Source organism: Clupea harengus, chromosome 9 (assembly GCF_900700415.2).
Source record: "Clupea harengus chromosome 9, Ch_v2.0.2, whole genome shotgun sequence".
Classification (NCBI taxonomy): Eukaryota; Metazoa; Chordata; class Actinopteri; order Clupeiformes; family Clupeidae; genus Clupea; species Clupea harengus.
The window spans coordinates 13,662,751-13,687,020 of NC_045160.1; the positions used below are offsets into that span (position 1 = coordinate 13,662,751).

General features: G+C 45.5%; 1 protein-coding gene across 5 annotated transcripts in view; it reads right to left on the reverse strand.

The window, feature by feature from the left end:
* Positions 1 to 547: 547 nt before the first annotated feature.
* The window catches only part of kirrel3b (kirre like nephrin family adhesion molecule 3b), a 167,169-nt gene continuing 143,446 nt past the window's right edge, over positions 548 to 24,270 (reverse strand). The window contains exons 7-16 of one of the 5 annotated variants that reach the window (XM_031573575.2): positions 20,114 to 20,262; positions 19,867 to 19,994; positions 18,871 to 18,997; positions 12,474 to 12,574; positions 11,161 to 11,359; positions 9,821 to 9,928; positions 9,352 to 9,435; positions 8,979 to 9,088; positions 7,792 to 7,878; positions 548 to 5,602 (exon numbers count right to left, since the gene is read on the reverse strand). In XM_031573575.2, coding sequence (XP_031429435.1) covers positions 5,132 to 5,602; positions 7,792 to 7,878; positions 8,979 to 9,088; positions 9,352 to 9,435; positions 9,821 to 9,928; positions 11,161 to 11,359; positions 12,474 to 12,574; positions 18,871 to 18,997; positions 19,867 to 19,994; positions 20,114 to 20,262 — 1,564 coding nt within the window. In that variant the 3' untranslated portion in view covers positions 548 to 5,131. Of the gene's footprint in view, positions 5,603 to 7,791; positions 7,879 to 8,978; positions 9,089 to 9,351; positions 9,436 to 9,820; positions 9,929 to 11,148; positions 11,360 to 12,473; positions 12,575 to 18,870; positions 18,998 to 19,866; positions 19,995 to 20,113; positions 20,263 to 24,270 lie in introns of all 5 variants that reach the window. The other 4 variants (XM_031573574.2, XM_031573578.2, XM_031573577.2 and 1 more) reach the window with 4 other exon arrangements.

Sequence of the window (24,270 nt, forward strand, 5' to 3'; positions counted from 1 at the left end):
CCTGCAAATTAGTCCATCCATCTATGTCTTTCTTTGATTGTTTTAGGCATAACATTAATCCATATTTCAGTGTGGAATAGAGGATGTGAGAGAATATATAGAGTGTACACCTGTTCCCTTCTGTTTATGTCCCATCCCCGTGAAGCCTTAGTCCTATAATGTAATTCCCATAACTCTACAGATGGTGAGGTAATTGCAAGGCTATGCACTAAGCTGACAGGTTGTGCACTACCACACATACACAGGGTGCCATTAGCACGTAACCACACTCATATATATGCGTGCACAGGTGCTGGCATTGAAGTACACCCCTTACGTGACACACACACACACACACACACACACACACACACACACACACACACACACACACACACACACACACACACACACACACACACAATCTTTTGGGAGACTGACACTCACAACTCCCCCCCAGCCACCCGCCACCCACACACACTCATACACAGCAAGCATACACAGATACACAATACACACACATTCACAATTAAAAAAAACATTCTGAGACAGAAATAAAGAAACGTTGTTTTGTTTTTATCTGGTTTTCATTTTTCTTTCCCAAATATACAGAGCAAAAGCATCATAGATTCACAGACTGATACAGGTAAAATACATTTTTTTTCTTTTCTTTCTATTGATATAGAGGGCCACTGCATGAAAATAGTGGTTTACTCGATGACTTTTATTTTTATTTTCACCATGACAATACAGTTTATAACTTTTGATTTGCTATATATTGATCTTTGCCACGACTGTGTACACACCTTTTCTTGTTACTGTAGCATGTTATTGAAAGACTAACGAGATATTGATTGGGAGGAGGGTAGGGAGACAGAGAAAGGGCTTGTGGCATTTGTACTGAGGTTGGAGGAATTTCGTCATGAGTTATCAAGGGCCCTCAGGTGTGATGGCCCTGTCCACCCAAGTCTAGCAATGTGTAGCTACTCACTCAGACCCAGAAAAAGAACAGGACCACGCCGTTCTTTGTAAACCACCCTTTTCACGCAGAGCTACATGTCAGCAGTGTCTGTGTTTTGGCATGATAAATACTTTTAATATTTTTTTTCATTTTTTTTTTTTCATTATTCAGACCAAGCAAAAAGGTTTTGCAGAGCACAATTCACTGATGCAATACAGCCACCGGGCACAGAAATGATTACAAGGAGAACTGTCAAGCCATCAGAGACCCCCCCCCCCACGGACACACACACACACCAACCCACCCACCCAAACACACACACACACAAACACACCTCCATCTCCCCTTTCCCAATCTCCACTGCTGTGGCCATCCTCCCTGGCTTGACAGTGAGCACGCATGAAGTGGTAGTCCTCTGTGGTGCTTAAAACAATACTTTCTCCTGCCCGTAGCTTAATAGACTCACCAAAGCTGTTAGTGGATGATGGCATACCCATAAATGTTGTCTCTGTCTCTGTCTCTGTCTCTCTCTCTCTCTCTCTCTCTCTCTCTCTCTCTCTCTCTCTCTCTCTTTCACATCAGGCGGTGGTTCTGACCTCTCGTTATCGGACCGGGCATATTTACTCATCTGTTTGGCGCAGGGCAGCAGTGAGGCCCAGCTGGCGCCAGAACCGAGCGGTCTGAGAGCCCAACAGGCATACTCTAGCCCACCAGGGACTAGTGATAAGAGCACTACCGCAGGCATGCAGACACACGCAGAAATGGCATAATACTAGTCATTAATCCCTTTCGTCTGCTGGGCTGTGGAGCCAATGAGACGGCAGTGCCCGAGAGGGAGGGAGGGAGGGAGGGAGTGAGAGAGAGAGAGAGAGAGAGAGAGAGAGAGAGAGAGAGAGAGAGAGAGAGAGAGAGAGAGAGAGAGAGAGACTCCTGTCTTAAGAGTCTGTGCTTGAGCACTCTTATGGGAATATGCATCCTAAGTCATTGCCTGGTGGTTGGCGGCAGGGTTGAACATGATTAATTTAAAATGTAAAAATGCAACAAAAACCTCCGCATTGTGAAGGGGTTGTTGGTGAGTGTCATGTGTGTCTTTGCCATTAGATCTTTATATAGCATTATCTCCAGCAGAAGCCAGTGAATCAGCGTAGGTCACACAAATACAGCAACTTAGGCATGGGAGACCAATGAAAACTTAAGGACCACTGCAGCATTTTAAACAACACCATTTCACTGTCTTTATTCTAGAGCCTCTTCTTATGACGTCTACTCTGACAGGCCGTTATTTGAAGTAGCTTTTGGAGAGGAGGGTCTTTTAGCTCGAGGGATAGAGAATACATGTTACATCTCATCCATGACAGAGTCTCCTACTGATGCCTATACGGACAGACCGCTCTGATGGGATTCAGTGCTAACCATTTGTTAGCAGAGATGAAACTGAGAACCGCTTTAGCAAATAAATTAAGACATGATTGTCTGTACAGTGTTGATGACGTGAGAGTTTTCTCTGTCTTAATATACCAGTTGACAGAGATAAGAAAAAGAAAAGAAACAGTAAACTTATATACAAGGAGCATTAAAGACTTATATACAGAGTGCCAAGCTTTAGGCAAGTTTATCAGCATAAAGACAGGCCATTTCCATTGAGGCTGCACACAGAACCATGTATAAAATAAGAAGGAAACACCAACACTTCTACATGGTACTCACTGAAATGCCATGTGTGTAATCATACGTAAAGTGCTTACAGCAACCAGTCTGTCCCTAGCCAGGACTGAGGTGTTTCTTGGACATCAGAATACAGGGGATGTTAGGCATCATAGAACTGCTGCACTCTCATCCTCCCTTCTCTCCTTGCTTTTAGAGGCTGCCCACGCGCTATCTACTAGCACCCGAGCAACCCCCACGGTTAAAACAGCAGATCACATACAAAAAAAGGAAAATATAAAGGCAGATAGAGTAGAGAAGTGGAGAATTTTGAATTAGGTAGAAAAAAAAATACAACTAGTGACAAGACCAGTTATAGCTGACATTCCTCTCACGAATCATAACCACATACATTATAAAATAACGGACTTGAATTAAATATGACCTAAACTCATTCTTACTCTAACTGTTTGGGTTTGGCTGTTGTGATACCTGTAGACCTGCCTGAGTGCCGAACATTATGGCACAGGCAGGTCTGTCTGAAGGTCACTGAGAGGTTCTGACTGGGGGAGGATGTCGTCCTGGCGACGTGGGGACAGACATGGTGGCTGGTGTTCACCCATGATCCCTCAGCACAGGGGGCTTTTTCTGGCTTTTAAGTGATCATATTCCATCTGCCCGCAGTTTCAAGGTTTCCAGTTAGATCCAGAGCTTCTGTAGAGGCTATGCATGGTACACACAAGATGAGATGGAGAGAGAGAGAGAGACAGAGAGAGAAAAAGAGAGATCCTAATCGTGTCAATAAAGAACCAGTTTTTGCACTACTTCAGCGTAAATTTGTGCATTGAGTATCTCCAGATGTCACAACTAAGTGGTCACCACAGGGAAACAGATGGCAGTGGAGAAGCATAGTGGATCTACAGCGTAATAAAAGTGTGTACGCGGGTCAAGAATTGTGTCTTTTGTGTGAATTGTGTGTGTATGTGTGGTTTTGTTTCCCAGTGCTCTCAAAAGAAATGAAAACAAACATAACGTCACTGGAGTATTATGTCATACTCCCGACTACTCGGATGTGCAGTTCACTTAAAACAGTGAGCATGCATTTGTCCGATGAACTCAATCATAAGCAGAACATGAAAACAAAATTAAACTAATCATCTTTGAAAATGTCAAGATCACAGTAGTACAATTGGATCAGCTCAGCCTCAACATGGCAAAAAAATGTAAATTAAAAAAAATGTTTGTCTAAGAATGAAGCCACACAATAATCCAATTAGCATTGTATACATTTGGCATCACAGGCTTTTCAGATGACGGAGATCATTTCAGAGGTGTCGGAGAGACGTCACGCCACACTGGCACAGTGTGCATTACAGTCCTTGTGTGATCTTTGCACTATTTCAATGAATGGGGCAGCCAAAAACCACTCCAGCAATCCTCCTACAGATGTAAAAATGTTCTCGTCCACTCCAGTGAGCATTTGGTGGCAAGGTCTAGCATATTAAATAGTCTACACAAGGCAAGAAAAGACACGGGGACCTTTGAGCTCCCAGTGTAAGTTCATTTTCAAAAATCAACCAATTGAGCTGGAAAAAATAAAGAATGCAAAATTGGATGGAAAAATTTACAGTGATAGTCCTTTATCTCCGTATGGCAAAAAAATGAAAAATGGTAAATTTGGCCCTCTGGTTGAGATCACAGCAGCCCTTATCAGAACAGTTGCGAGGGCTGGGTATCACGGCAACAGCGAGCTGTGCCGTTTTTAATCATTTTCAAAAAGTTTGAAGGAGTTTTTTTTTTTTTTGGGGGGGGGGGCTTCCTTTCACCCACATGAGAGAGATTGCCATATCTGTAAGCGGGAGAGGGCCTTGACAAATGACACCCACTTCCATACAGTAGTTGTGCTTCAGAGGACCACAGAGCAGCATGGAGCACTTTTCTGTGATATTTACCGGACACAGAGGAGGAGATTCAGGGGAAGAAAGAGTAGTAGTATTTCCTCGGACTGCGAGCCTCTCCTCTCCCCAGGTATTGTGGGTCTCTAATAGACTGTCGTTAATGACATTATGCACTGGCAGGCTAGTGTCCTTTCTATTCACAGAGACCCCATAGACATTAAGCTAAATAGAAAGCTAACAGGCTTTTTCAATGACATTTTTTCTTCAGCGTACGATGGTGTCATGGCACGGAGAGTAAAAAGATGTGCGCCTACAGAGCTGAAATGCTGTGGGAAAAAAAGTGGGGAAAGATGATGATGGCTTGCAGGGTCTCAAGTGAGAACAGGAGGTTTGTGGGGGATGTAAGGCTTCTTTGAAACATAAGCTCGGAGAACAGGGGAAGATGGTCAGGTCCTCTTGACGTTGGGTCATAATTCTCCAGAAACCCCCAACAACACACCTCATGTGCTTAACGTGGAGGTTAACTCCCCCCCTAGCCTCCCTTATTTGGCCAGTCCCTAATGCTGGCTTGCAGCCCTGGAGCAGTCAACTATGCCCTCCCCCTCCACAGCTCAGCTCGAGCATGCCTCCCCCGGTCAGACCCGCCAGGTCAGACGTGCGTCTGCATGCGCTTCTGCAGGGGCCTTGTGAGGTCCGAGTTCTGCGAGGACGACTGGGAGTAGTGCGAGGAGGATGAGGCGGAAGCCTTGCTGTCCTTGTCGAATTGCACGTAGCCTTCCGGCTTGCTGTAGCTGCTCACGCTGCTGTCGCACTGCGTGTCTAGGAAGGAGCTGGAGTCGCTGAGCGAGCCGCGCTGGAACTCGCGCTCGCACAACTCAATGGAGCTGCTGCCCATGCCCAGCACGAAGCGCTGGCTGTAGTCGTACAGACGGTTGGGGCCCGCGCCCAGCGTGGAGTAGATGTTGGTAAAGGACATGCCCGTGGGCACGCGCTGCTTGCCCACCGTGGCGGAGGTGGACGGGGTGCGCATCTCTGTGGTCTGGTTGCTCGCCAGGGTGATGGTCGGGGTGGTGTGGTGCTCTTTGAAGGTGTTGACGCTGTAGTAGCCGTTGGTTGGGTCCTGTTAGAAGTGAGAGGTCAGGTTTAATTTTAAACCCTTTCTTGACATCATACAAGGATGGATGGATAAACGGGGCAGTAGGTCATTTCTAAAGGGAAATAGTTAAATTGGAAAGGGCTTTATGCAGACCACATATATGTATGTTTTTGTTTGAAAAATCCTGCAGTACATGGCCCCTTGGCAGGAGCAACTCTCCAAACCACATCAGGAATCTCCAGGCAATTGCTTGTAGAGAAAACAACAACTTGTCTTCTTATAATTTTCAAAAAGAAAAAAAACCCTCAAACGGTATGAAGGTCAAACTGACAATTACTAATAAAATGGCAAGAAAATAAGGGAAACGGGGAGCTTTGTCAGGAGGGATAAAAGTGCTTGAATGGAATGTTTTCATCGCGAGTGTAGCACTGCAGCCCTGCTACCCGCTAATTAAGTAAACTTCGATGATTCACACAGTGGCACTGAGCAAGCACAACACTAGCATGAGGAGTTCAGTAATATTTCAACTTTAATTGGCCCAGAAATGGCAGTAAGAATGTTGTTCGCTAACTCTCCTGAGGAGGAGTAAAAAATATGTAAGTAAAAAGGAGGAAGAGAAAATGGAAAAAAAAATTGCAGGAGGCTGTGACGGCCGTGCTTGTCAGTAGCAGGGGCTCGGCACTGTTGCTAAGAGGCCAATCAGACCCAACTGTGAAGACATGAATGTCATTTGGAGTACGCTCCGGCGCAACCCCCTACGGAGGGATGTTAATCACAGAGAGATGACGCTGCTACGACAACCCAAGGAAAAAAAAAGAGAAGAAAAAAAACTCATCCACAGTGTAATCAGACTTGTGATCAGAATCTTTTTTTCCCCTTTTCTTTTCTTTCTTTCTCACTTCCTGTTTCTTGACTTGTTCTTAACACTCCCTGCTCTGTGACAGGAACATCATCTCTTCCCCTCACAGGCACAAGTGAGAACATGGAGCTGAGAACATTCGCTTCTGAGCTGGCTGCTCGTCAAGAATTAGCCTCAGCTAATCAGCTAAGGCTTTGGCCTTTGAATTACGTACAACTTATTGACATGCTTTAACGCGCTATACTGGAGAGAATCTCAGGCTGTGTGGTTTTTTTTGGGGGGGGGACTGTCATTTTCTAATGACAGGCTTTTCAAGCTAGGAATTTAGATTGTTTTATTCAAAGCAGCTATTACTGACATCTTAGAAATATCTTTTAATATGTTATTCAGATTCAGAAAAGTCAAATCTGAACATGAATTTTTTAAGACATCCAAATTTGTTTCGATGGTTCCCAATGATTGAATAAAAAGAAAAGTTAAAGAATTATTTTCATACAAAACACATTTTCTCCAAGACAGGATGGATAAACTTGGTTTCTTGGCTATTCGTTTCAATTACATTGAATTAAACATTTCTTTTTTTAACAACGTATTTATTTATTTACTTATACTGATTGGGATTTCACTGTTGGCAATGGCTCTCCTGAAAGTTTCCTCTCTATTCAGCTCTGGAAATTGTTTACTTTTCCAAGGCACACTGATCAGCATACACATGGCAAGAGTAATTATGGCAGTCAATGGGAAATTATTGGTTTTGCTTGACTACATTGACTCTGAGGATTTCCATCTTATTATTATTATTATTTTTAAGCGATTTGACTGCATAGACGGTAAACCTTCATTGCAAAAGGGCAACAATAACCAAGCCTTACTGGAGCAGAACCAATGAATATTAAAATGAATGGTATGCTTTTCTGTCTCGTGCAAAAAATAGTATTCCACCATTTCTTAATTTCATTTCCCATCTTATCTCACCCAGCTGGAAATCCTAGACTGTATCTTCTTGATGGATAAAATGTCACATGGAAAAATTGCATTCCTGGTTCCTCCCTGTAGTACAGTGTTTTCATGGTCCCTCTTGATGTTATCAGTGACACATCTGAGGTGGAGTCAGTGGATATCTCTTTGATAGCAGATTAAGTGAAAGTTCTGGAAGTTTGTGGTGACTTTTCTGTCCTCTCCAGCATTTTACTTACGTGCTTCATTTCCACGTTAATGTATGCTAATACATTTGCCGTAGCCAGTAGGACCTTCTGCACAACAAACTTGCAGGAGGTTTTACCAGTTTTAACAGTCTGGCTTCTGTTGTGGTTCTTTTACTTCTAAACAAATCCTTTGTCCCTTTGGCGCTCACCTTAATATGCTGGTACTCTTTTTCCTCTTCCTGCAGGACCTCCAGCTGCTTCAGAACAGACTCCTGCTGGAACTCACCCCGCTCAATCTGAGGGGACAGAGAGAGAGAGAGAGAGAGAGAGAGAGAGGTTCACTTACTGTAACTGCTCTCACCTTTGGAATTTTATCCACCCACCCACCCTAACTCTCCACATGGTCCACTGTGTTCTTTTAAAGGGCTTAATGATATTCAGGCTAAGCTTTAATTTCACTCGAGGCAAATTTCCATGAATATATTGTCCACGTGAATCTCATTAGGGAAACGAGCGCACCCGTTCACACACCCAAACCACCCCAAGAGGTGCGTGCCGATTTTGCCTAAAGCTCTCCTCAGTAGCCACCTGTGCCTTCCATCCACTGCCCTTTTTTTTGTTGTTGTTGCAAGGAGCAGCATTGTAGCGGTAATTAGTGATCCAAATCTTTCTTCTTCTTTTTTTTTGCTTCGCTTGACGTGATTGCACAAGAGGCAGTGACCACAAAGACCTCTGATGCGAGGATCACATAGCCATGGCAACCCCTCTGGCTGCGCCCCTGTCCTTCTAGGAAATTCCGTCCGGCCACTAAATATAAGCTTGGTGGGGCGACAGGAGCGCAGCTGAAAAGACGCGGGAGCTGCATTATTCATGGGGCCATGCTAGCACTGGAGATTGGTGTTATTAGTGTTGTCGTGGAGATAATTACCATTCATTATCACAGGACGTGACAGGGCCTGGCATAATGAGAAGCTGGGGCTCTGAGGCAGGGGGTGGGTGGGTTGGTATGAGCTGTGTGTGTGTGTGTGTGTGTGTGTGTGTGTGTGTGTGTGTGTGTGTGTGTGTGTGTGTGTCAGTATGTGTGTGTGTGTGTGTGTCAGTATGTGTGTGTGTGTGTGTGTGTGTGTGTCTGTGTGTGTGTGTCTGTGTGTGTGTGTCTGTGTGTCTGTGTGTCAGTATGTGTTCATGTGTATTGGTTTGTATGTGTGTGGTGTGGTGTGGTGTGATGTGGTGGGTGTGTGTGTGTGGCCTGTGTTTTGTGTGTGCCAGTGTGTATGTCTGTGTGTATTTGTGTGTTGTTGGCGTTGTAAGTATGTGTGTGTTTGTGTTTATGGTGTTGTCAGTATGTGTGTGTGTGTGTGTGTGTGTGTATACCTAGCACACACGCAAACCTTACCATCAGCTGCTTCATGGCAGCATGTTCCTCATTCTCCCTGGCTGCATTGTGGTCCTTGTGAACAATCTCCACGCGGATGTCATTCTTGGCTGAGACCACCCCTTTCAGGTCTACGAGCAAGCCAAACCAAAGTGTCACACGTTAGCACAACTGTCTTTTCAAACAACAAGATGTAAAATACCCCTCATGCCACTTCACATTGCCCAGTCTAGAAATCACACTCAAGAAAAGAAAAAGAAAAACAGAACACAACTAAATTAGCATCAGACAGGAGAATCCAGTAGAAACCACAAGATAGTCCTCCCACAACAAAAGCGTTCCTAGGCAGCTACTTTCAGTAATGGTTCATACTTGTCATATAACGGAGTCTTACTTTCTGTCTTAATTTTGCTGGCAAGTTCTCTCTGCTGAGCACAGATGGAGACGGGCAGTGAGGGCATAACCAGGTGTGCGTCCTCTGTGTATACAACAACAACATGCTGAATACCAGCAAGAGGCCCCACAAGGGCAAATCCAGCACAGTTCTGCAGGTGCATTCGCTGACTAGGCTAACCTGAGTCCCTGAATGCGATGGAGACGACTTTTTTTTTTTACATTTTATATCACTGAGATATGAGAGACAATATCAAGATGCCATGGGAAGGAAGGAAAAAGGAACGAAAAAAAAAGAAGGACAGAAGAAGAAAGAAGGAATGCATGCATATGATGTTTGAAGAAGAGTGGTGTGTGAAGTATCATGAGCTGTTTCTTCTTCCTGTCTGTCTTGCTGTAGATCTCTGGTCAGGTGATAAGGTCAAAGGTGACCGCATGCAGAGATGAGTCGGTGGCGGCGGGGTACTTACTCCTCTGGGCGCGGGTGCAGCAGAACGCTCCGATGGTCCCCAGGAGAACGATGAAGGCCACGAAAGCCCCCACTGCCACTCCGATGATGACAGCCACCGGCACGGACGCTGTGGTTCAAACAGAGGAGAAATACCCTTACCCCTCAATGACACAGCATGCCGACCCCAATACACTCAGCCATTCAAACGTATTCCAACATGATGAAAGGCAACAGATAACACAGCGATACATAAATAACATGGACATCTACATGTACAGAGACACAAACAACAAATCAGGGCCAGGGGAGCTGCGCAGCCCATCTGCCAGGCTGACCGATGATCGATGTGCGATTTACACACATTTAACACCCTCCCAAACAATCTGCGATAAACACCACCTCTGACTAATATGTGGGCACAGTACGCAATTAACAGCTTGAACAGAATAATACTATACTTAGTATAATGACCTATTACATGTCTGTGTATTGTGAGGCAGCCGTGCATGAGGCAGGTGCATGATTGCTCAGCAATAAAACAAACAAATGCTGCATATACACGTTCAGGTTTTAGTGGGCTAGCAGCGGAGCAAGGTTTTATGGTAGGCCTTGGGCATGATTTTTTTCCGTGGCGCGCTAATATGCGGAAGAAAGCTGCACATGTTTTTTGGCCTGGTTTTGCTGTGGTAATGAATGGCTGACTAAGAGCAGGGGCAGCACCCGCATTAATTACTCCCTCCCCTCAAACAAATGCAACACAACAAAGCACCTCCTAAGCCATTAATGCCTATTTAATGTCTCCATTAATCTACGTCCTTTTCGAGGAAGCCGGGCATGTATTTCTATCGTCCGGAACTAAACTGTGGCCAGACTTTGTCATCTACGGTGGTGGTTGTGGGCCTAGGTGAATTGTAAAACACAGAAGCAATGGCATATACTGTATATTCAAAGCTTCAGAAACAGACTGGTAGAAGATTATCTTATAGTTCAATAATTCATTTCAAATATGCTGTTAGGACAAAAAGGACAAAAAAACCCTAGCACAGGCCTGAATTCCAAGCTAATGCTATCAATTCATATTTCATTTCTACTTAAGTAGAATCCTGGCTTTGGGGGAAAAAAAAACCTCTCTCACAAAGACTTGCTGCCTGGTACAAAAGAAACCGACTAGCCCCAATGACACACAGCACACTATTCTACCACATAATAAAAAACGACACACTACCACACAATACAACACAAAGCTTGTCTCCAGGCTGCCAAACTATTCCGCAGAGTCGCCACAACGCCACTGGCAGCCTACAGCATGGCCACGCATTAAAGAAGAGAAGGGGGAACCTGTCGAACCTTGGGTCCCACCTTGTTCCTGGAGTCGGATGATCTCGGTGTCAGAGCCGAAGCTGTTCCAGGCAGTGCAGTTGTAGATGGTCTGGAAGTCGGCGGGCACGATGTTGCTCATGGTCAGTGTGGAGATGGCGCCGTCTTCCGTGCTCACCGTCTCCACCGTGTAACGGCCAGACGTGCCCGACTCCAGCACTGTCTCCTTCCAGGACCAGGCCTAAAGGAGAAGGGGAGGGGGAGAAATAGTACTCACACATACAGTAACCCTATTGTTTAAGTACATCTGAAGGAACATATGGTTGCCACTTTAGACTACAAAGTATGGATTAAAATGTTAGATTAATGTTTATATACTGGTATTTATTTCCATCAAAAAGATTAAGGTATTATAAATATCTTTAAAAAATTGTATTATGATTGTACAAATCGTATACAGCATGTCTATGAAAACATCAGTATTATTGGCTGTGTCATAATTATTATTTTCCCCATAATCCGATCGGAACGATATTAATAAGAAAGTCATTAAGAAAGCAACCTGTGCAGAAGAATTTCCAGTTCACACACACACACTCATACGCACGCGCGCACATGCACACACACACACACATACACACACACACACACACACACACACACACACGCGCGCGCGCGCGCGCGCACACACACACAGAATAAGTAATGAATCAAACATTGTCCCTAAGAGTAGGCCGTGTTTATCTAAGCGCCATAAATCTTAATAGGATCTGTGGTATCACAGTATAAGCATGCATTAAATGAGAAATTAAGAGTGTTAGTCTGCCATGCCTAACCTCCAATTCGTAACAGAGAGAATTTTTTTTGCAATGCAATTCCATTTATTAAAACAAACCAATCATGACTCAGGGCGGGCGGCTGTGTTTATTGTAACTGTTACTGAGAGAGGGCGGTCGACAGAAAGCAGGACTAACTCAGGATGACTACATCGACAACAGCCCACGGCCCAAACTGTGCTCTGAAAGCCATGGGAGGGGCTGCTCTGCTTTTAGTAAAAGTGATAACAGGTGGCTCAGACTGGGAGCTATGGAGAGTGCCAAGCTAGAGAGCGAAGAAGGAAGGGTGTGAGAGAGAGATAGAGAGAGAGAGAGAGAGAGAGAGAGAAAGGGGAAAGACTCAGAAATGTAGCCATTAAGCCGGCTCTTCTGCATTTAATGTGGGTGATAGCAGGTGGCCCTTACTGGAAGCCAACCAGGGTCTTGAGAGGGGGAGAGATAAAAAAAGAGGGTAGTGTGAGGAGGGAGAAGATGGCGAATTGAAAGAGAGAGGGAGAGAGTCAGCAGGAGATGACTCACAATGCGGTCTGGTGGAGGAGTGCTGGTTATGTAGCACTGAATCTGTCCCTTCTCCCCGTGAAGCTCCTGTTTTGTCTGTGTCTTGGAGATGGTTGGAGGGCCTGTGTACAAAAAAAACAATGGATGAGTCAGACATTCGCAAAAACAAGGTAGAGATCAGGTACGTGTTGTAAACATAGCCAAGGCCTGGAGAAGAACAATACACGATCATGGGTGCTGGCAACCAAAGGAGATGACCAGACACCAGTCATACACAGCTAGCACAAATGCTTTTACTGAGACAACAGCCTTTGATATTTCTTATTGTGTTTTATCCAACACACTCACACTCACACATCAAGCAGCCTGTGGAGAGATATACCCCTAATGCAGTCATTTCAGACTCTTGACTCTCAGCTGTGCATGGACCTATACTTAGATTGATCGAGATGTTCCCTTATATTGTTCTCAAATCACCAAGGACTGTATGATGGAGAGTAAATGGGTGAGGGAAAATGGGCAGAGAGAGAGAGACAGAGAGAGAGAGAGAGAGAGAGAGAGAGAGAGAGAGAGAGAGAGAGAGAGAGAAAGAAGTGTGTGGATGAATGAGGGAGAGTGAGGGGAGGGAGAGGGCGGGAGAGCAAGCATAGTCCTCTTTTGCAACCTAGAGCAGGACTGATTTATGGTGAGTTTGATATCTCCCCGTGTGATAAGGGTTGCCATGGCGAGAGCAAAGCTATTTCTATGAACCCCAATCAGGAATGCCATGACGATGGGGAGGGGGGGGGGAAATGCCATTGTTGGGAGATAAGACCCATCAGTGCATTGCGGCACATTCAATTTGCTCACTCGAGCCGTAAACTTTGACCCTGCACCACGTTTGCTCTTCACACCATCTCTGTGGCCCATGCAAAACAATGGAGGTTGAAAATAGTAAAAATGTCACTCGAATGGAGAACCAGGTAGATAGTTGTCCTCCAAAAACAATAAAAGAGAAAAATAAGCGTAGAACAATGAAACGAGATCTGGACAGTTTGACTCCAGTTCACAATCTGATAAATACAAATGTACCACCCAAACTAAACCCTTAATGTTGTTCAGATGATTCTTCCAATAGCTATTACTGATAATAATTACCTCAAATGTTGATGAGGTATAAAGAGTTGCAGTTGTAAGTCCATCACTCCTCATGCAGGGCACCAGAATAATGTAGCTACATTAGCTCGTCGGACAGGCACCAAAAAAATGTGGGTGCAATTGTGCATAAATGTTAATGCTTTCCTCCTCACACAAAGTGCGACACACAAAGTATGATGTTTACCATAGTGGTCAAAATAAAAGATCAGTTACAAATCGGTCTCATAAAATATACTAAACCTAACTAAGGGGAGTGTGTGTGTGTGTGTGTGTGTGTGTGTGTGTGTGTGTGTGTGTGTGTGTGTGTGTGTGTGTGTGTGTGAGTGAGAGAGAGAGAGTGGGTCTGTGAGCGTGTCGGGTACGGGCTTGAATGTTCCACACACGGTGTGAGGTCAGAAACAAAATAGTGTGTTTCCTCTTCATGTGTGTAGTTATATTCAAGGCCAACATACTGTGTGTGAATGTAGTCAGCATAAGTTGAGAGGATGGTTACTTTGTATGCAAGACCCTGTGTCTGTATGAAGCATAATTAAAAATCAACTTGTGTATGGTGTGGCGAAGCCAACTAGCTAATGCCTAACCATGAAAAGACTGGAAATGGTCATGGTTCTTAGGTTGGTTGCAGTCTTTGCTGTGTAGTGTTCCGATGGTGCAGTCCGGAGGAAGCTTGCAGAGTTTGTGAGTCGTCTCTGTGCTTACTCATCTTGGTCGTTTCTGTTGCTTGTCAGGTTAGTTAGCAGACTTCGGTTGCAGCTGCTTGCGGTACATGAACTTCTTTACTCTATCAGCAGTGTGGTCTTGGCTAATTAGAACTCTTAGGTAGGCTCTCGGGTCGCTGCCATAAGTAAAGAGTTTGGTGCGGTAGTCAGTACCCTGAGTATGATGAGAGCTGGCATGTAGAGAGTAAGAGAAGTAGGAGGGGAAGAATAAAAGAGTGGGGTTTTGTTTACTAGATCAGGGGCGCTGCCCAGGTAATATCAGCCTACAGCTACTGTTACAGGAAGTGATTGGAGAAGGGGTATGACTGTTTACGTAATGGCTTATGTTTCATTATGATTCCATTTAAATCACAAAATGAACAAATTCATCTGTGGAGTTCAAACTGTACCTACACAGTTAAGAGGCTTATTGTAGTAAAAAGCTGAATAATGTCATTCTGCACGTTCTTAAGTTTTAGTTGTTTGCCCACACAAACACTAACGCACTGAACTCATAGGATGTTCTTGAGGTTTACTGCACCTTTATCATATTATGTGTGTGTGTGTGTGTGTGTGTGTGTGTGTGTGTGTGTGTGTGTGTGTGTGTGTGTGTGTGTGTTTGTGTGTGTGTGTGTGTGTGTGTGTGTGTGTGTGTATGTGTGTGTATGTGTGTGTGAGTGTATTTGTTGATGTACATGTGTATTTATCGATGTGTGTATGTGTGTACACATCTATTTGCTGGTGTATGTGCCAGTGCTAGTGGGTGGGTGGGTGAGTGTGTGTGTCCTGGATATTGCGAGTGTGTTTGGCGGGCAGGCGGTAAATACACAGCGGATCAATTCCTGCCGGGGCTGCTGAAGGCAAGAGCTCGGCACGGTGTGGCGCGATGAGAGAGGGAGAGAGAGAGAGAGGGAGAGAGAGAGAAGGAGAGAGAGAGAGAAGGAGAGAGAGGGAGTGCGAGTGGCTCAGGAGAATCAGTGCCGTGGATCAGGCCTGTAAATGAGGAATATAATTAGACGGCTTTATCTCGGCGTCTCAGCCCGTGGGTGAGCAAGGCTCTCTCTGGAGGAGCGCACCCAGCGGGGGGTGGGGGAGATCGCGGGAATTGAGGGGGTGGCGATGGTGGCGGTGGTGGGAGAAGCAGGGCTCAACGCCTGGGGCCCCGACAAACCTGAAGAGGGTATCGGGAGTTGGCGGAGAAGATTCCACCCCCGGCGTGGCAATCTCCGCCACCTACCACAGATTGGCAGGGCTCGGAGCGGATGGAGGGGAGGTGAGAGAGGGGCGTTCTGACTCTCTCTCTCTGTCTCTCTGTCTCTCTCTCTCTCTCTGTCTCTCTCTGTCTCTCTCTCTCTCTGTCTCTCTCTCTCTCTCTGACACCATTACAGTCTGTTCTTAGGCAGACAACACAGCAATACAGGGATCCGCCCCATTTGCATAAGCGACAGATTGTTGTTCAGCATTGGGAAAGAGGAGGACTGACATTTAATGCCTCTATTTCAAAGCGCCCAAGAGAGGCTGGAGTGCAGCACCCTGTCCCGTGTGTCTATTTTATCGGCATTAATTTCCATTATTATTAATTGGCGGAGGTGCTATCTGTATATGAGCAGCGCCAGTTTGTGCTGAAATGAAATGCTAATTTATTGAGCACATAAAGTCAGGGGGGGAGGGGGATAATAAAACGAACACATAAACCCACTGAGAGCTTACAGGGGAACCAGGGAAGGAACATCAATCTCTCACTCTCTTCCCATGTGTGGGCTGATGTCCTTCTATATCCAAAGACAGAAACACACGCGAACACACACGCACACACACACACATACTCCCCGACTCACACACACACTACTGTATTTGGCCCATCTCTCATCTTTTTTCTCTCTTCCCCGTTTCTCATTCTTTCAAACACACTCTCTCCCCGTCACACACACACACACACACACACACACACACACACACACACACACACGCTGCTATTGTGCCTAACCCACACTCTCCCATTGCTAACCTAATGCGTGGATGTCAGGAGAATGCACCCAAGTAAAGTGCATTAGAAAAGCCAACTGATTCACAGGCAACTTGCATGATGGGGAGGCAAAAAAAGACACACAGTCACGTCGGATTGTTCAGCACCACAAAGCAATATGTATCCATTAGGGCCTCGGCTGTAAACTCCTCCCCCCCACCAGCTATTTGATTATAATTAAATTACAACGGGCCCTGGGGAATGTTCCAATTCTCTCGTCTGTGTTTTGTTGCGCAGTGGGAGAGCTGACTATCAGTGACATGCAGTGGGGAGGAAGAGCGATATTGACAAATTCTAAACAAATGCATTTTAATTGTTCACATGAAAAGAAGTTGAGCGCAAGTAAGCAAGCAAGCAAGCAAGCGGGCGGACGGGCGGGCAGGGCAGGGCAGGGCGCGCGCATGCAGGCAACGGGAGCACAAAGGCAATCAGGCGCCTCATGAATATTCCGGCAAAGACCCTTGGCCTGCCACGCTTCCCACTCTTTCTCTCTCTCTCTCTCTCTCTCTCTTTCTCTCTCTCCCATTCTTCTTTCATACTCCTTCACGCTGCCCTCATCTTTCACCATCTCTGCTCCATTCTTTGTCAGCCTCGCTTTCATTGCTTGCTTGCTCCCCACCCCCCCACCCCCCCACCTTCATTCTCTCTCTCTTTAACTCCCTCCCCATTCTCTTCTCTTTCTTTCCCTCCCTTCTGTGAGATGATCAAGGTTCTGTCCCAAAAAAAAGCAACAGAAGGAGAAGAAGAAGAAGCGTGGTCATCAGTCACACTGTTCCTCTACTGTCAGAGCACCCAGAATTCAATGGCTCGTCAAAGACGGCAGGTTGATGAGGGGCTGGGGAGCGTGAGCGGCGTTTCATCTGGCGCACCACGCTGCCGCGCGTGCAGACTTAAAACAATCAGCGGCGAGCCACAGGAGAGCCCCGTCCTCTCCAGCATCACATCAAAGACGCGCAGGCACTATCTGATGGGCCTGGAGGAGCGACACAACGCAGAGAGGGAGAGGGAGAGGGACAGAGAGGGACAGAGAGGGAGATAAAGTGCGCGAGAGAGGGACAGAGAGGGAGAGAAAGGGTGAGAGAGAGGGACAGAGAGGGAGAGAAAGTGTGAGAGGGAGAGGGACAGAGAGGGAGAGAAAGTGTGCGAGAGAGGGACAGAGAGGGAGAGAAAGTGTGAGAGAGAGGGACAGAGAGGGAGAGAAAGGGTGAGAGAGAGGGACAGAGAGGGAGAGAAAGTGTGCGAGAGAGGGACAGAGAGGGAGAGAAAGGGTGAGAGAGAGGGACAGAGAGGGAGAGAAAGGGTAAGAGAGAGTGGAGCGGGAGAGAGTAAGAGAAAGACTGATAGAGAGAGTAAGTAAGAGTGTGTGTGTGTGTGTGTGTGTGTGTGTTTGTGTGTGTGTTTGTGTGTGTGTGTGTGTGTGTGTCTGAGAGAGAGTTTCAATTATTTAAAAGGATGGTGGGTGTTTTTTTTTGTAATGTCACAGACCAGGCCAAGAGGCTACAAAACAAAGATACATGTAAACAAACAAAAACGAGGTAAACGAAACGAAAAGCAACACTCGTTCAGTCTGTAAATCAGCCGAACTGTAAATCAGTTCACAGCTCTTTGCAGGGGTTTTAGGATTTTTCTCTAGTCGGTGCAGCTGGTATTTTGCATGACCCAAAGTCTCCTCCCCATTCCGAAAAGTAGTTTTCCAGTTTCCGTCAGACAGAAATGGACAGAGACAGCGAGCGAGAGAGTAAGATTGAGAGAGAAAGTGAGAGGGATGGAGACCCTTTCCTCCAAAAAAAAGTGTAAATTTTGTGAGTGAGGGCTGCTGTGTCGCTAATGCTCGCTGCCTTGAATATCAAGCAGCCGTAATGAAGCCATTTGTCTGAGAGGTTTCCCTCTCTTCCCTGGCATTCATTAGTCAGTTACTGCCCAAGAAAACCAGCCAGCTGCCATTCCCAGGGAATTTAATCAGCATTAAAGCATATTCTTCCCTGCCTCAAAAATACTAGTCTACTGCCGGGAAGGCAAGCGTAATAGGCGTGCCTTCTGGCCATTGTATATATCTAATAAAGCAGAGATTAAACAACTCCCAGACAGTGTAGAATTAAGCTTTAGCTTCAGGATGACTAAATAAAGAAGGGTTCCCGTGTCTCTGTTTTTACTGTTATTATCTGATAATAAGATCCACTCCTTGCAACCCATGGGTTAGTGAGGTCAGCTGGTTCTATTGAGGCGAGTGGTCAGCGAGTCTCGGGGCTGCCACCATTATGAAGTCATCTCATTCGCCTTGGAGTCAAACCTTCACCTCCTTCGGTGATTGTATCTGATTTATAGAGGGGACCAGGCGAGAGAATGAAGGGTGAGAGGGGACCTTCCCTCACTCCTGTGAGGCTGCAGATGGAGGTGGGAGAGTGTGGGGGTGTGTGTAAGGTTGTGGGGGTGAATTCCAACCACTGAATGAGCTAGGAGCGACACACTACACCCCCGGCCACCCCCACCCCCCACCCCCCCTCTGGCCTCCCCTGAACCTTGGACACCTCATTGAGGTGAGGCGTGTTGCACTTACCATTGACCGTGAGCGAGACCTCCTTCTCGCCCGCCCCAACCCTAGGGACCACGGCACGGCACACATACTTCCCAGCATCCTCCTGCCTCACCGACTTCAGAGTCAGGATGTTCTCATTGCTCAGCACCTGCGAGAGAGGAGGTCAATGTTGAAAAAAAAAAAGAACCCTGATGAGGCCGGCCCTCACTCAAAACCTTTTGCTCTACAGAAAAAGAGCACAGCCCATCCACACTGCCGTTAGACCCTCAAAGGGGCCCTGTTTAATTATTAAATCCAATTTGGTGGTGGGGTGGTGGTGAGGGTGGGTGCTGAGGGACTTTGAAGTGGGAGTTGGCGGATGCCAGTTAGAGCAGAGAGAACAGAACGAGTTGGCCGCTTTCACCTTCACAGTGGCGGGCCGCAGCATCAGGTTTTTATGTCCGCCGTGACAGTGGAGAGACACAAACAAAACTGAAAGGCTATAAATCGCCACTCTAATGGAGCCTTTAGAGTCTTTCAAAAACGCCCTGTTTATTTCTGCTAGTCTTAGCAGGGCACTCTGCTTGCCAGGAGTGTGCTGTGCTATCTTAATTTCAACCAAGTGAACATATGGCCCATCCATTTTCTAAATATACCTTTTCTACAGAATTGTACATTTTATACAGCATTTCTCAGTGTGTACTGTCGATATATATATCTGAATCTGAAAAACGTTTTAAATTTAATTGTAATACGTTTACACATTTCCATTTGGCTGTGTATTTTTTAGCCTTTAAAGCAATCTTATTTTTAAGGCCTTGGCAGCTACAGCCGAATTACATGTCATTTGAACACTTTTTTCCTTTTTTTTCAAAGAAGATACATATTTAAACAATCTCCCAATTAAAACATATTTCTTCAATAGCTGATTGAACTGAATTGAACATTCATGCTGTTACAGAAACACAAGTAACAATAAGACAGCCATTAGTGCAGGCTGAGTGTTTCACAGTTCACTCCTGTGAGTGTTGAACATACCACTCCGGATCCTCGCTTCATCCACACAATCGTGAGGGAGGGGTTTCCTGTCCAGGCGCAGTTAAACTCAGCATCAGAACCCAGGTCCACCTGCAGTGACTGTGGTTCAGTGGCCATACGAGGCCCAACTGTAGAAAAGGATTATAAACTCGTTACACTTCAGAGATTTAAAAATCAGATCAACATTGGTAGAAAGGACATTTGTAGAAACATATTCTGCTTGAAGGCAGCAAATGTCTCTACTCACAGTAGACATCCACATTGCGACTGATGTTTGTGTTGCCCAGGGGGTTGGTCACTTCACAGGAGACGGGTTCAGTGAAGAACGAGTGGTCGACGACGACTTCATAGGTGTCTCCCGATACCTCTTTGATTATATTGCCTCCTTTGGCCCACCTTTGAACAGAAGTGAGAGAAACATTGAGTGGCAAAGCCGACAAGAAACCAGAAATCTGAAGCTGTGCAGTCCTAGAGGTATGAAGCTGGTGGGGCTCACTGATTATATCAGTGAGAGCTCTTGGCAGGAAGTGCGACTAGTTGGATGAGTTGTTAATTAGAGATGGAAATAGCTCTGCGACTGATCATAGAGCAGTATTTGCACGACCGCTTGTGGAATAAGAACAGCAGGTGTTTTTGCAGCTTGTACAGCTGTTCGATTTCAACCGGCTAAAGGGGAGTCAGAAAATAAACACTACAGTCAAGAGGCAGGCCGCTGATTACCAAGGCAGTGGCAAGTGCAGCCATTTCTTTCCCCCTTTCATCACCCTTCTTGTCATGACGGGCATCAACAAGCGAAGATAACACATTCTCGATGGCTCGAGGCTTTGAAATGAGAGCAAACGGCGAACGCCAGTCCGATTTGTCAGTGGCTTACACTTAGCCACCAGGAAATTATTACACTGTTATGAGGACAACCACTGAAGTGAGGGATTTGTGCAGGCTTCAGCATGTTTCTTGGCTGGGCGAGGAGCAGACAGCACAATTCCCCATGAAAGTGAAGCGAGGAAGGGCCACGAAAAAAACAAATCTCACAATGACAAATAGGCTAGGCACCCCTTCAACGTGTTGAAATGACATCCACTGTATGCACCATAAAGGAGGATGACGGTAATAAATTGACGCAGGCCACAGTGAGGAACGTTTTCGTTTGTGTTGCAGACAGAAGCATCCAGTGACAGGAAGTCTGTGCCGCGGAACGTGGGGAGGCGATGTTTCTCAGGGTTGTCACCACTTGTGTTCGACGCTCATTGCCGCGGATGGCTCCCCGTCGACAGAAGAGACAGAAGCCATTTGTAAAACCGATATGTGGGGGAACCTGGGGGGGGGGATGTCCAGGCTCTGTTACTTGAGACTTTTCAGACAAATTGGAACACTCATAGCTGCTATTCTCCACTAAGGCAGAGCACTTGGCAAACTGACTGCAAGCTAAAAATCGCAGGTAGGTCTTTGAAGACGAATGAAAACCAGTCTTTAACGCCAAAGGACAGCCCACAAACAATTCATTAGTACCAGAAACGACTGACTCCACTGAAGTAGTGTCAACTAAACGGGAGAACATATGTTCCTTCACTCTCCTAAAAGGACAAAGGAGAGTTTTGCTGTAATTGGCTTAGATGGCAGTGGTTAAGATTCTGCTAACTCCGCTCACTCTTTCATATAAAAGGACTGTCAATGTTAGAGTGCTTGTGCAGAGGGACACCTGTGATTCTAAAAATATTTAATTTAAGGCAGATGGCTACCCCACCCATTCACGCTAATTTGCTCTATGAGGGAATGCTAATAACTAATTAAAGGCTCTCTCACTTGCTATAGAGCACAGATAGTGGAGCGCAGACAAAAGACTTTTTAAATGCAACGAGACACAGAAGACATTTATCTTTATCTGTACATCCAACACCCTACGTCATAACAGAATCCAGGGATACAAAAACAAATCACGGAAGCGTGAAGCCATTTTAATTTACAACCCAACATCTCAAATTATTAAAAATAGGCCCAATTACTGCCAATGTCTTTTCATTAATTTCTTCCCAGCATGTTTATAAACCTTATAAGATTGTAGCAGTTCTTGACGCAGACTTTTCCTTTTCACATTCAAACACCATCTCTCCAAGAACACTTTAACGGATAGGGGACTTTGATAAGGACAAATTGTATGGGAGAATGACTGTGACCTTACTCATGAAAGCTGGGTATCTATACTTAACCTAAGGTAGCCCCTCTGTGCAACACTGGTTTCTCTGGTCCACTTCAAAAATGAAGTTATGGGGGTATGAGAGCAGGGCTGTCTGAATGTTGAGATGTTATTTTAGTGCTGATATCTCCTTGGCATTCAAGGCTGAAACGCCTGTGTGAATTATGAGCTGGTCTCCATCCAAGATTAGCCGGCGCAAACACAGCCTGTTAACTCATATCCCCAGCTAAAGGCCTGGGCAAATGGTACCCAGGAACATCAATACAGATGGAAAATACAGATAGATGCCCCTAGTGTGATTGTGTTTGTGTCAGACAATTCAGAGAGAAAGTGTGTGTGTGTGTGTGTGTGTGTGTGTGTGTGTGTGTGTGTGTGTGTGTGTTTGTGTGTGTGTGTGTGTGTGTGTATCAGTCTGTTCAGAAAGAGTGTATGTTGTGTGCTACGAACAAAAGATGTGCCCCTTTTAACCCACCCTTATTATCAATTTATTAAGAATTAATAGATGCAAACACTGTGAGACGGACCTTTCAGACAGCTCTGCTAAAGGGTTACAAAGTTCATCCAACAGGGAGCCTCACTGACAACATGCAGTAAACAAACTGACGGTAAAGACCAGAAGGCTTTGATGTGGTGTCGTTTGTCAATGTCCCATCTCAAATAACTGAGGAGTTTGTTATCTTCTGAGTTGGCACTGGCGCAATATTAAAGAGGGAATGCAATAACATAAACTGAGGCCTTTGATAGAGCTGACTGAATTTTTTTTCCTCTTCTCCCCTGTCTTTCTTCAAAGTTTTGAATGACATTTTAATATTCTCCTAAGGGGCACAAGACATGTGGGGAGAAGATGAGCTTGTCAGACTGGTACCTCTCAATTTAAACTCTGATTGCATGTCTGCCAATAGAGACACAGTGGGACACTGTGAGTCTGTTGTATTTTCTCCCCTACAACATCGCAGCATGCAAGTCATGGTGGTGCACAACAGCCAAATCACTCCAGTTTTTGGCCAGCCAAGATTTAAATTGCTGGTGGAGGTATTGACTGTGTCCACGCTGTTTTGTTTGTTTCTATGGCGCCCGTTGGCAGATGAATCATGGCTGCGTGGCGCTGGGTGGCGTGGACAGTGTCGCCAGGGAGACGCAGTGACGGAAAAACAAACGGGGACTGGAGCGGGTGTGCACTCGTGCCCAGTGTGCACACATCAAACGCGTGGCAAACAAAGCCTGGTGCCCGTTACTGGGGGAGGAAAAAAACCCTCTTCATTACCCACCTCCGAGACATCACAGTAGAGGAGGGGAACAATGCGTGGAAGCAGCACGACTAACGGCAAGCGACAGCGGCGACGGCAATGGCAACATAATCGTTTAGAGTCTTGTGAGGATTGGAGGGAAATGTTTGTTCAGGAGGCGAAACGTGAGACGGGGCTAGTGTCTTGTTAAAAGCCTCTGTTGGATACGGTACTCTCCAGTCAGGTTCCCCAGTCCCTTCCGTTAGTCCATAACCCCCTTGCATTAGCCTTGGCTAATGGAGCGTGTTCATGACGTTTCACAATATAGAAACAAACAATGTGTGGGTTATTTAAGTTCCATGTAGAGAAACTTTGAGAAAATTCCTGAGGTTTGTCAGTGAAGTAGAGGGACAAATCACAAAGAATTTTATGAGTGACAGAGGAGCTAAAGATTCAGTTGTTGACAGGAACACATTAATGATTCAGTGATATTGCACTGCCAGTCTCGACTTGTGGACATATTTTGCTGTCAATATTATAAAAAAAACGTGCATCACACCCCGTTTGTGTGTTATTACTCTTTTGTTATCTGCCCTTTGCCAACGAATGAAGTTGATGGAGTTGTCATGACAGAAGATTAGAATTTCAATTCAAATATGCCTTCAACACAGTGTCAACAGTGACATATTATACTCATAGTTAATCTCATTTAAGCACATTGACAGAGGGTGAAATGTTGACAAAACCATCCCTAACGTGGAATTATATCCTAACATAACACATTTCCTTATCACCTACACCTCTAAAAATCCCACCGCAAAGCAGCCTTGGGAAAGACCTTTAAAGATCATCAGCATCAGTTTAATGAGTAATTTAAGTGATACACATGGACTTATGATGTTCCAGGAAGTATCGTACTGAAGCAGTACTGTGTGAGTCCCTACTACCTTTACCTTTGTCTCATTATTAGTATGTACTATAAAT